Source organism: Pelobates fuscus, chromosome 7 (assembly GCF_036172605.1).
Source record: "Pelobates fuscus isolate aPelFus1 chromosome 7, aPelFus1.pri, whole genome shotgun sequence".
Taxonomy (NCBI): Eukaryota; Metazoa; Chordata; class Amphibia; order Anura; family Pelobatidae; genus Pelobates; species Pelobates fuscus.
Window position 1 is genome coordinate 148718194 of NC_086323.1, and position 12338 is coordinate 148730531.

At 40.7% G+C, this 12338-nt stretch overlaps 1 protein-coding gene across 1 annotated transcript; it reads right to left on the reverse strand.

Annotated features, from left to right (window-relative positions):
• Positions 1-1347: 1347 nt before the first annotated feature.
• On the reverse strand, positions 1348-9368 carry ARL6IP5 (ADP ribosylation factor like GTPase 6 interacting protein 5). Its single transcript, XM_063426797.1, has 3 exons — positions 9114-9368; positions 2992-3209; positions 1348-2248 (listed from the first exon to the last, which is right to left on the reverse strand). The coding sequence occupies exons 1-3, from the start codon at positions 9287-9289 to the stop codon at positions 2076-2078; spliced, it is 567 nt and encodes a 188-aa protein (XP_063282867.1). The 5' UTR covers positions 9290-9368; the 3' UTR covers positions 1348-2075.
• Positions 9369-12338: the final 2970 nt, after the last annotated feature.

The window sequence follows — 12338 nt, forward strand, 5'->3', positions numbered from 1 at the left end:
TTTATCTTATTATTTTGGTAACAGTTCTCCTAATAAAAAGAAGTCTGTAGTATTTTGTTTTTATTTTTTTTAGTATTAGTAGCAGAAATTATTGCATGAACCTCAAGTGGGAAATCTGTCTAAAGTTTACTATGAACAGGATAAAATACAATGTTAGTAGAGGCATAATCCAAGATCTTAGATAGTGCAAGTGCTACAAAACATCGAGTGCATTGGTGCACAATGTTTCCATACATGTTTATATAGGCAGTGGACTTCTTTCTGAAAAATAGTACACAGAATGCAATTACACACAGGAACTTTTTCAGCTCTTCTTAAATAATATATATATTTAGACATACTACAGCAGCACATGTAGTCCATATAAACAATAGTGAGAATCATAAACAAATAGAATACATTGCTATTTTTCCTATAAGCAAATCACTTGGATTCACCATGTTAGCCAAAAAGCCTAAAAGTTAAGCAGATAGCATTCATTAGCGTGCAAGTAAAGAAGTTTAAGCTGATTTTACAAGACGATGCTATGAGGGTTTGTACAGAATGTCTAGGCTCTGGGGCAGAATCACGAAACAGTGATGCTGAACGTGTGCTGAATTTATAACAGATTTGAAAAAGTAAGGCTTGTGCAGCGGAGTGAAAAGATTTATCCAGCTTTGTTAGTTTACTCTAAATTCTGAAAATCTGCCCGTGGCTCATCAGAACAGACTCATATGCTTGAATCTGCAAGTGTCAGGAAGCTAAAAAATTAGCTTGAAGGATACTCTGGGCACCATAACAACATCATCACTGATCCCTCTGCCCTCGAACTTCTGCTCCATGTTCAAGACCTCAAACCGGGAAGTATCTCCCATTGTGGGGAGGGGCAAGGGAGGGATACTTATTTGCATTGCTGCCACACATCTATACTCGTATCATAATAGCAGTTGTTTTGGTGTCCTTAGTGTCCCTTTAACAAGAAAGTATGAACTATGAGGGTTCTTGATTACCTTAAAAAGAAATCAAATTTTTCCTGACATATTTACAGCTTTGTGATATAAATAGAGACTCCAAATGTTTGTGTAATGGCAAGGATGTACAACGCATAGCCATAGTACAAAAAGTACTGAAAAGATTATGCCCTACAGTAATGATTTTCAGTGGAAGTGGATCCCTGGAACTTTTTAAAGCAATGTACGATTAAAGTGAAATCTTGCATTACCATCAAATATAGCATTTGCTTAGCTGGTAAGGACGAGAAAAGCAAAAAAGCTGCTCCCAGCAATCTAATACTGTAACCGTCAATACAACAAACACTGCAAAGAGACACTAGCTGTCACAAAGTAATTATAGGGATATCAAATGATACTCTATTAAACTTGTCAGACTAACACCAAGATGTCAGATCATAGTCGATTTTATCATGATTTAGAAGTAAAGCTACTAAGCATAAGGTAGCGTTAAATTTCAGGGTTGCATAGAGCAGAGGGTGATTTTCATAAAAGATCTTTCTTAATGGCTTCAGTGTTCACCTTAGAAGTAACACTGATTATTAATACATATTAACAAATTAACACGAAGCTCACTGTAAGGACGGCTAGAATATTGTATTTTTAGATAGCTGTAAGATTAACCTTAAAAATGTGGAGTCAAATTATGAACAGGGGCACGTCAGGGGTCTTAATCAAGTCACAGAGACTGGACTTGGAGTAATTATCAATGGCTAATGCAAGTGATACGTTAAAGGTTGAAGGGTGGGAGGACATTAACTCATTGTTCATTTGGAATATAAAGGTTAAGGTTTTCAAATAACTGGAAGATAGGACTCAATTTGGAAGACCCGCACAATTGCAACTTTCTCAGTTTCAGTTTATAACCTGTAAACAATGCAAAACATTCTGCATCTTGACCCATCAGTCGAACAAAAAAAAAAAAGAAAAAAAAAAGAATTTAAAAGCGAGGTCTTCATGTATGACCAATTATTTGGGAGTAATTACATGGCACACGGTGGCTGCCATTTCACATAGCTGAAACTTAATGACAGATACCTCAACCGATCAACAGCAGAGAGAAGCTGAGGGGGAATCCTTAAGTATTTAATCCTTTACTTTGCTAATGTAGTCAGCTATCTTAGAAATGCCCTCTTCGTGCTGTTCCAGAGCCTCAATGACGATTCCCATTGGGGTCTTCTTCAGACCAATTTCCTCCATTTTGTTTTCTACTTTGTTCTTCATGTTACGAAGCCTGAGCGAAGCATGGATAAACATCACTGGAGGAAAAAATAAATAAAAAAGACGCATACACTGGTTAGTGCATTGATTTGTCCTAAAAGCGTCTGCAATCAAAAGTTCTTTTCCGTTTTTTACATATATATGATAATTTAGGTAAATAAATACACGTGTATGTATGTATGTATGTATGTATATATATATATATATATATACACACACATGCACCCTCTTATTTGTATCTGTTGCACATCAAACAGAAGATGACTGATATATGTTTATACTGATTTCAGTGTCTACATGGCAATATGTGTCTAAAAAATTTGTATGTCTACAAACGTGTTTTTGTATTGCGCATGTCAAGCATGCATCTGAGGTTGTATCTGTGTGCATATCTGACAGCATATGCCAACGGGTCCCCCAAAATGGTTTTGTAAGGGGCCCAGCGATTTCTAATGGAAGCTCTGTCCATCATTAAACCGACATGCACAGCATAAGGTGTCAGAGATCTGTGCATCCCTGAGACAGATCTATTTATGAAAATCTATTCCCACCAAGGACCTGCATATGGATCTTGAGCACCTATTGGTATACACCTCCAGAGACACCATAGATACACATCATAGTCTGCAACTGGTTTACCCAAGATACTTCAGTCTCCTGGGTAATATCCCTGTGGATACTCAGGGCATGGAGAATATTAAGATTACAGACTGTTAGCCCAAGCACACACACACACAATCCGAAACAAAAACTAGCCAACTAAAGATACATTTTTACTTACATAGCAAAGGAAAAGTGATTCCAAACACAAACACCATGACTCCCCCGAACAGAGATATGACAAAGTAGCTTGCCAACATGATAGAGAGAACAAACAGAGTGGGGAACCTTTTCTTAAATTTACGAATAATATCTTTGTTGTGTGATGACCAGACAAATCCCAAGAACACCAGAACCACGACGGTTGCACCAAGAACCATATTTAGTGGACTCAGAAATCTAGAAGAAGAAAAAAAAAAAAAAGATTACGTCAAGTTACAATAAAATACCAATCATTAATTGATTCCACAATATAAGGAATAGGCTTTTAATATGAGTTATGAGTTAACTAAATTGCATATAAACATAAAACATCATTATGTTAAAGGAACAGTGTGGGCACCCTAACCACCTCCAATGATGAAACAGCAGAGGCATGTTCTCTTTATGCCATGCCAGGAGTAGCGGGGGCAGTGATAGGCTGATAGTGTCACATGGATAATCTCAACCATTCCCTGAGAGACTGAAGCATAGCTTCCGCTATATTGTCATTGGAGGCAGGGTTTCAGGCTGCCGAAACTTTTTAGAAAAGCCCACGGACTTCGTGCACCATAACCACTTCAATATGTTGAAATGGTTATGGTGCCTACAGTGTTCCTTTAATATTTGACCCACACACAAGTTCATTTAATATTCTGACCCACTTTATTTTTAATACAATGCCATTAAACCCTTCACATTAAGAATTGTGAGATTTCAGAAATATGTCTACAACACAAATAAGAAAAATTAAGTAAGATGGCATGTTAGAAAGAAAATATAAACATTTCTAAGCTACTAAACAGAGAGAATCTGTATAATTTTAAAATATTTTTCTATAAAATTATCAATGTCAAATATTCTTTTAATCTTTGTAAAATTTCGAACTGCTTAAAATTCAAACTTCAGCAATAAACTGTTTAATATTTTAATGTGCAAGCTTTTTAATCATAAACAGGAAAAATAACCACAATGGCACATTTGAAAAGGATGCCCCTCCAATGACCAGAAACAGAAATCCCTTGAGACTGAATACCTATTTCTCATTTCCATATTTATTCTCCACCTGCCCTAGCCAGTCACGCGCTCACTCTATCGCAACCCGATGAAAACCTGGCCGGCGTGATTAGCAGCGTGCAGCATATTTTAAGTGGGTTTCAGTAAGCTCAGTCTATATTTAGACCACAAAGAACATTTTCTTCAGCTTGGAAAAAGTGAACAATTTGTGAGCTGTGGAAACAAAATGTTAACAGATGTGCGAATACTAACCAACACCCTCTTCCAACGGAAAACATCACAAGCAAGTTCAAATGTGTAAAGACAAAAGACACATTAGGACTTTTATAAATATACTATGAACAACATGTGAAACAGTACAGTTACAGTAATTAAAGGGTCACCAGAACAACTACAGCTTATTGAATTTGTTCTGGTGAATAAAATCATTCCCTTCAGGCTTTTTGCAGTAAACACTGTCTTTTCAGAGAAAATGCAGTGTTTACATTACAGCCTAGTGATAACTTCACTGGTCACTACTCAGATGGCTGCTAGAGGTGCTTCCTGTGGCAGTGCTGCATATTGTGCAGTACTGCTATTCAGTGTCTCCACCCTCTGCATGCAGACCCTGAACTTTCCTCATAGAAATGCATTGATTTAATTAATCAATATGAGGAGATGCTAATTGGCCAGGGCTGTGTTTGGCTTAAGCTGGCTCTGCCCCTGATCTGCCTAGTTGAAAGCCTCAGCCAATCCTATATGGAAGCATTGTGATTGGCTCAGGCCACTACTTCTGATGATGTCAGCAGACAGCAGGCAGTTTCAGAGGCAGACGGGGCAGAGGCAGCAGCTGCAGATTTTAATACAAGTAAGATTTTACTATATTTAGGGAGGCATGAGGGAGCCAGATGGGCTAGATGGTGGTTTTAACAATATAGGGTCAGGAATACATGTTTGTGTTCCAGACCCTACAGTGTTCCTTTTAAGCTTTCCAGCAATTTGAGCTACAATGGCTCTTCTGTGTGAGCAAACAGACAGGCTAGCCTTCCCTCCCCACATGGGTCATTGCCAGTTCAATGGTTATCCTTCCTTGCACTACCTTTGGTAGATACTAACCACTGCATTCTGGAAACACACCACAATTCTGGATGTTTTGGAGATGCCCTTACCCAGTTGTCTAGCCATCACTATTTGGTGCCTTGTCAAAGTTACTCAGATCTTTTTGCTAGCCCTTTTTTCCTGCTTCCAACATATAAGAATTAAGAACTGACTGTTCACTTGTTAATATACATTATCATCCACAGGTGTCATTGTGATGATATAATCGGTTATTCACTTCACTTGTCACTGGTTTAAACGCTGGTAGTTTTGACACATATTTTATACATGTTTGTGTTCCTGACCCTATAGCGTTCCTTTAAGATTGGTTATAGTAACTAAGGAGATTACATCTCAAAAGTAAATTGACTTTGACTTAAAAGGAGGGAAGATATTATCAAACATGGACATTTAATTAAAAAAAAATTCAATTGTTGTGGCACATTAAAGGAATACAAAGCTGTATTCCTGGCACTGTAGCTCCCCCAGTCTCGCCTCACTCATGCACCCCGCCCGGTTGAATAAAGGGCATTTATTTAATCACCTGTTCCAAGCGCCTGTGTCCTGGCTCCTCCCCCTCAAATGGCCTGCGCGCATTAGACCTTCCCATAGGAAAGCATTAAATCAATGCTTAACTATAGGTCACCTGCTGGCATACGCATCAGCTCCCCAACGATCCTATAGGAGGATGGAGTACTGGATTGGACCATTGCAGAGGAGGTCATGCCTCCATGATGTTTGTGGGAGGAAGAGAGGTAAGATGGCAAGTAAAAAACACACAAACTAATTTTAATAAAATGTATTGGGGGAACCTCTATAAATAGGCACAGGGATATTAAAGCATTAGGAATATAGGTGTGATTCACAATGCTTTAGTTCCTTTAATATCAAACCATTTAAGCCAGTGGTTTTTCTCAGTAATTCTTTGCTCTTTGCCGACAGATCGTAATTATATCTAAAGACTGCAAACACATAAAAGCCGAGACCATTATTCATCTTTCACAAAATGAGATAGTTGGAATAATAGTCAGATAACAGGAAGTACTCACTGAGCAACTCTCAAACAGAGTTGTCCATTTGACAGCCAGATGGTGAAGCATGATCAGTCACATCATATAGCTGGACTTTAGAGTGTTAATACGGCTCCAAAAGCCAATGGTGTGAAGATTTACACCACTCTAGTAGAGGACTAGCATTTCTCAGGATTATAGAAGGCTTGTATAAGCTGTTCTACCATGAAAATGCATTCTCTTAAAGCAAAATAATATTTTTTTGCATTATTTTTGTTTCCAACTTGGTAGTGGGTGCCATGAACAATGACAAATTACATTTACATGTTTCCACACACAGTGGTCCTTCGGCTTTTCCACTTCACAATAACAGCTCTTACAGAGAAAGGATGGAAATGTTGAATAATGCTTGCTGGCAATGTGGCACCCTATGACGGTGCCACAGTAGAAGCAATGTGGCACCCTATGACGGTGCCACAGTAGAAGTGTGTGGAAATGTGTACGGACCATTGTGTTATCAATGTGGCTATGGCCAGAATAACGATGTCTGCTTGCTTTTAAAAAACAAACAACAATGGGTGTGTTTGCTATATCTAAATATAGTGATGGAAAGGGATGCGAACATAGATTTGGGTGGCAGAGTGGGAGGAGGCCTGCGGAGATGACTGCAGCTTCTATCTATATCATGACTGGAAGTGAACAGACTACGGGGGGAAAATCATGATACGGTTCAGATAGTATCTACATCAGCTCATTGGGTTTATTTTTTCCTCAGTTGTAAATCAAATGTGTCAGCTCCTACCATAACATTCTTATGTAATTTTCCTACGCATGACAATTGTAACAAAAGGGTGGATCTTAAGGCAAACTCAACTTCCTTTGTCAAGCTTGCCTTAAACGGACACTCAAGATCCCTAAACAAGTTCAGCTTGCTGAAAAGCTTTATGTGCGAAGAGAGTGTCCTCTTTTTCATTTTGCAAAAAGTGCAGATTTCAATAAAAATGTACACTTCTATAAATTAACCTGGTTACATCCCTTTGGCTTTCAATCAGCCCTGTTACTTCCTGACTTAATTAGCAAAGTGGAGCTAAACTCAAGAGGCAGCAATTGCCCAAAGCACCTGTCTTGCAAAGACTTCTCATCTGTTTTGTACAGTATAAAACTGCATATCAAAACAACTCCATTATTCATAAGCGAGGATGTTGGAAGGTCACAAAGCACTGAAGGGTAAAAAAAAAGTTATGTTTTTTTTTTTTTTTTTAAAACCCTTAACCCCTTAAGGACACATGACATGTGTGACATGTCATGATTCCCTTTTATTCCAGAAGTTTGGTCCTTAAGGGGTTAAGGACGGTGCGTGCTATGCCGTCCTTGGGGACCCGGCTCTCAACACCGGCGGGTGGCATAGCACGACCACGCATATATTTTTAAAGAATATTTTAAAATAAATTTTATTAATTACAATTTGTGGGACCTGCCTGATAACCCAGGCAGAAAGTCCAGCAAATGTAATTTGCTAGCACTATATTTAATCCTTTAACTTACCAAGAATCCATGAAACCTGTACATAGGGGGTACTGTTTTATTCGGGAGACTTCGCTGAACACAAATATTAGTGTTTCATAACAGTAAAATGTATTTTAATGATATCAGTGAAAGTGACATTTCACCCCCCTTCTAAAACACTCAAGAGATATGTGTTTAAATTCACTTAGCTATATACCTCTAGCTATTTTTAGCACCTGATCCTACATGGAAGCTTTAATTACCAACCTCCCCCCTATAATGAACTGACCACGCAGATACTGCCCTGCTGAACATATCCATATGGATGCTGGTTCTACACTGCAAGTCGACAGCTCCTTTAAATACCAAAAATAACTTTGTATTTCAGCATTGTTTGTTTTTTTACTAAACATGCATTAGACTGCAATAAAAACTATGGATTTTGCAACCAATCAATTGTATTGTACCTTTTTGACACAAAGTCCAGAACCAGTAACTAAAATAATTTGTACTTGTTAATATAAGTGGTCACAGCTAAACATATACCGCTGCTCAGATCTTGAGAAAGTTTTTTGATAGCTAGAAAACGAAAAATGTAGACTGATCACCTCGGCTGGAGCCTTTATCACTTAAAATTTAGAACCATTTTAAAAGAAAATGGCAGTGGAGCACTTTGTCTGCAGTGGCCAAATTGTGTATTCATAGTTATTTTTTATTTACTGACTGATTGCTAAATACATTAAATTGTAGTTTAAGAACCCATTTTACTGGAAGTATTACTGCTGTGGAGCTGTTTGACACATCAACAATATGGAGTTCCTAGAAAAGAGGGACAGACAAACGTGGGCCCAAAATAGGGACTGTCCCTCCTTAAAAGGGACACTTGGGAGGTAAATGTTTAAATAACTATTCCACTTCTGCTAATCCAGGTGCTGTAGTCTACTAACAGCTGTTCTCCCAAAAGCTGAACTGTGCCTGATGTGAGTGGAAGTCACCAGGAAGTCATGCTGAGTGTTATAGTCTCAGCCAGGCTCTGTGTGCTGAGAGCTGGCTAGGCTGTGCATGCTGAGAGTTAATAGTCCCAGTCATGTTGTGCGTGCTGAGAGTTATAGTCCCAGCCAGGCTGTGTGTGCGCTAAGAGCTGGCTAGGCTGTGCATGCTGAGAGTTATAGTCCCAGCCAGGCTGTGTGTGCTAAGAGCTGGCTAGGCTGTGCATGCTGAGAGTTATAATCCCAGCCAGGCTGTGTGTGCTAAGAGCTGGCTAGGCTGTGCATGCTGAGAGTTATAATCCCAGCCAGGCTGTGTGTGCTAAGAGCTGGCTAGGCTGTGCATGCTGAAAGTTATAGTCCCAGCCAAGCTGTGTGTGTTGAAAGCCGGCTGTGAGTTGTATACAATGAGAGTCCTAGTCCCAAGCAGTCAGGCTGTGCCAGCTGAGAGTTGCAGTCCCCCAATTCCTGGCATGTGACAGATGGCACTCCTAGGCTGGCCCACTTACCCCACCAGGCTGATGACCACGGCTGCCAGGGCCAGGTAGTTGGTCTGGTAATAAAGCAGGTTGTTCACCACCCTGTTGTTCCATTTGGAGATATCCTTGAAGTCAGGCCGAGAGAAGCGGTCAGTCCCCGGGAAGAAATCATCCCAGGGCCTGAGTGGAGCCAGCCGCACATCCATCTTTCTGCACTGAGCTAAGCAAGGAGGAGACACTGGGCAGGCGCACGTCTACTGCAGCCTCATCGACCAGTGACGCATGCGCAAAGAGCGCACCGAGTGACAGCAGCGCGTCATACCTCAGAGAAGCACTAGGGGCGGCAGAGCGCAGTGCTCCATCTATCACAGTAGGAAGCTGCCATATTGTGGTTGGCAAATTGCAGGTAACCTGCAATTTGAGGAACAGTAAATGGATTAGGTTGAGTTTCAAACTTCATGGTGATCCGGAATAATTTTTGTTTTGTTACTATTTGTACGGGTTATTTGGAAGAAATCTGGTGGAAAAAGTCCATTAGTATAATTGTGTAAAACTGTGTGAGTCCTTATATTGGAATTGATTAAATGGTGCCATAATGACTAGCTGGTACTATAAAGATAAACAACAAACAAACTCAAATAATGCTTTCTAGGAGTTTCAACAAAAGCCTTGACAGCCTATCATATGATTTTTTTCTGCCAAGTGCTGATATGGATTACAACTCTCATTATCATGTCACTGTCAGCATAGTATTTTGTGTATTGTCTTCTATGATTGCCTCTTTGCCTTGCATCAGAGTAAGGTTATTTTTGATGCAGAGGAAATGAACTATAGGTCCTTTGGGATCCTCAATAAATAGTTCAAATAAAACCAGAAGGACTCCATCCAGTGGCATCTTTCACCGTAATCCCAACAATAAGCTGTACTGGCCATAGTGATTAGACTCCCAATAATAAAAAACATCAATGGAAATGAAAGAGGGTCACTGCAGAACTGCCAGACCAATATGTTCTCTGCAGTGTTGATTTGCAAGAGACAAACAGATTGTATGAGAACAGGGACAATAGAGGAGAGAATAGGATTAAATTACACTTATTTCAACTCTTAGTTGCATTATATAGACAACTGCAATTTATACATACATTTGTAATTGAATAATACAACATTTCTTAATATTTACAAATAAATGCACATGTACCTACATATTTTTTTCCAATTTGAAAACATAGCTCGCAACATAAGGATGTATTGGTACTGGAGGTTAGTGGGCTTTTTGATACCCAAAAGAGTCTGTCCCACTCAGAATGTCAGTGGGACTACCCAAAGAATGAGAGTTTCAGTCTATCGTGAATGCCCTCCAGGCTGACTGACAGCTTGTCTCGCCAGTTCCACTTATGGAACATGCACAGAACACTTTTTCAGTGCTCTGGGAAGGTGCTTAGTAATCTAAAAGAGAGTTTTGCATAGTGGAGTATTGACTAGTGATGCTCTTGTGCTATGCTGTTTGGGGGCACCTGACACTCTTAGCCAATGAGGGTGGTCTTGCATGGCCCTTCTGTGCCATGAAGAGCAATCTGCAGATGTAGAGGATTTGGGTGCAGGTACCATGCCTAACCAATGTAAGTTGTCAACAATACAAAAACAATTTGATATCTTACCAAGGAACAGCGCCAGGGTACTCCTGGCACCATAACCGCTACAGTGGGATATAGTGGTTATGGTTGTTTAAATTATTTTTCAGTTATTAGCTCCCCCTCCCTCTTCTTTGTGCCCCTCCGGCATGTAAAGAGTTAAATAACTCTTTACTTACCTAATTACAGCGAAGGTATGCCTTGGCGATGGGTTGGTGCTCTGCCTTCTCCGACCTCGGGGCCTAATGCGCACGCATAGCAAGCGCCGCTAGCACATAACAATGTGCTATAGGGATTAATTCCTATAGGGATTTTAATGGACGCTGGATGTCCACATGCAGAGCGTGAGGACGTACATCGTCAGTTAGGCGGCCTAAAGTCCGGTAAAATCCCGGAGGCGCTTCTAGTGGTTGTCTGGTAGACAGCCACTAAAGACTGTCTTGGCACTGCAATGTAAACAGGGCCGGCGCGTCCATAAGGCGGCACAGGCGGCCGCCTTAGGGCGCACCGGCTCTGGGGGTGCAAAATTCCAGTGACCGGCAGGAGGGAAGTGCTCCCTCCTGCCTGGTCACCTCCTGGATCCCCGGAGCTGCTGCGCGGCGTGCGGCTGAAGTTGCTTAGGAGGCGGCGAGGGAGCTCTCTGATCTCTCTGACCGGCTCCCTCGCGCGCCTTTTGCTGATGCCGCGGGAGCCGGAATATGACGTCATATTCCGGCTCCCGCGGCATCAGAAAACAGCCTGCGAGCGAGCCGATCAGAGAGCTCCCTCGCCGCCTCCTAAGCAACTTCAGCCGCACGCCGCGCAGCAGCCTCACTGGACCACCAATGAGAGACCCACGCCAGCACTCCAGGTAGGGAGGCTGGGTGGGACATTTAAATGTAATTTATTAGTAATTACTTTATTAATTACTGTGTGTGTGTCTGAGTTTGTGTGTGTGTGTATGTCAGTGTGTATGTGTGTGAGTGAGTGTATGTGTGTGAGTGTGTGTGTGTGTCTGTCAGTGTGTGTGTGTCTGTCAGTGTGTGTGTGTCTGTCAGTGTGTGTGTAAGTGTGTCTGAGTTTGTGTGTGAGTGAGTGTGTGTGTCTGTCAGTGTGTGTGTGTAAGTGTGTCTATGAGTTTGTGTGTGAGTGAGTGTGTCTGTCGGTGTGTGTGAGTATGTCAGTGTGTGTGTGTGTGTGTGTTCGAGTATGTGTCTGTGAGTTTGTGTGCGTATGTGTGTGTGTGTGAGTATGTATTTTTCTGTATGCCTGTCTGTATGTATGTATGTATCTGTATGATGGTATGCCTCTGTATGTATGTATGTGTCTGTATGCCTGTATGTCTTGTACGTATGTTTCTGTATGTCTCTGTATGAATGTCTGTATATATGTCTCTGTATGCATGTATGTAACTGTATGCCTTTATGTCTCTGTATGTACGTATGTGTGTGCCTGTATGTCTTTGTATGCATGTTTCTGTATGAATGTGTCTGTATGACGGTATGCCTCTGTATGTATGTATGTGTCTCCTATGCCTGTCTATATGAATGTGTCTGTATGACGTTATGTCTCTGTATGCATGCATGTATCTGTATGTATGTATGTATGTATGTATGTATGTATGTGTCTGCATGCCTGTATGTCT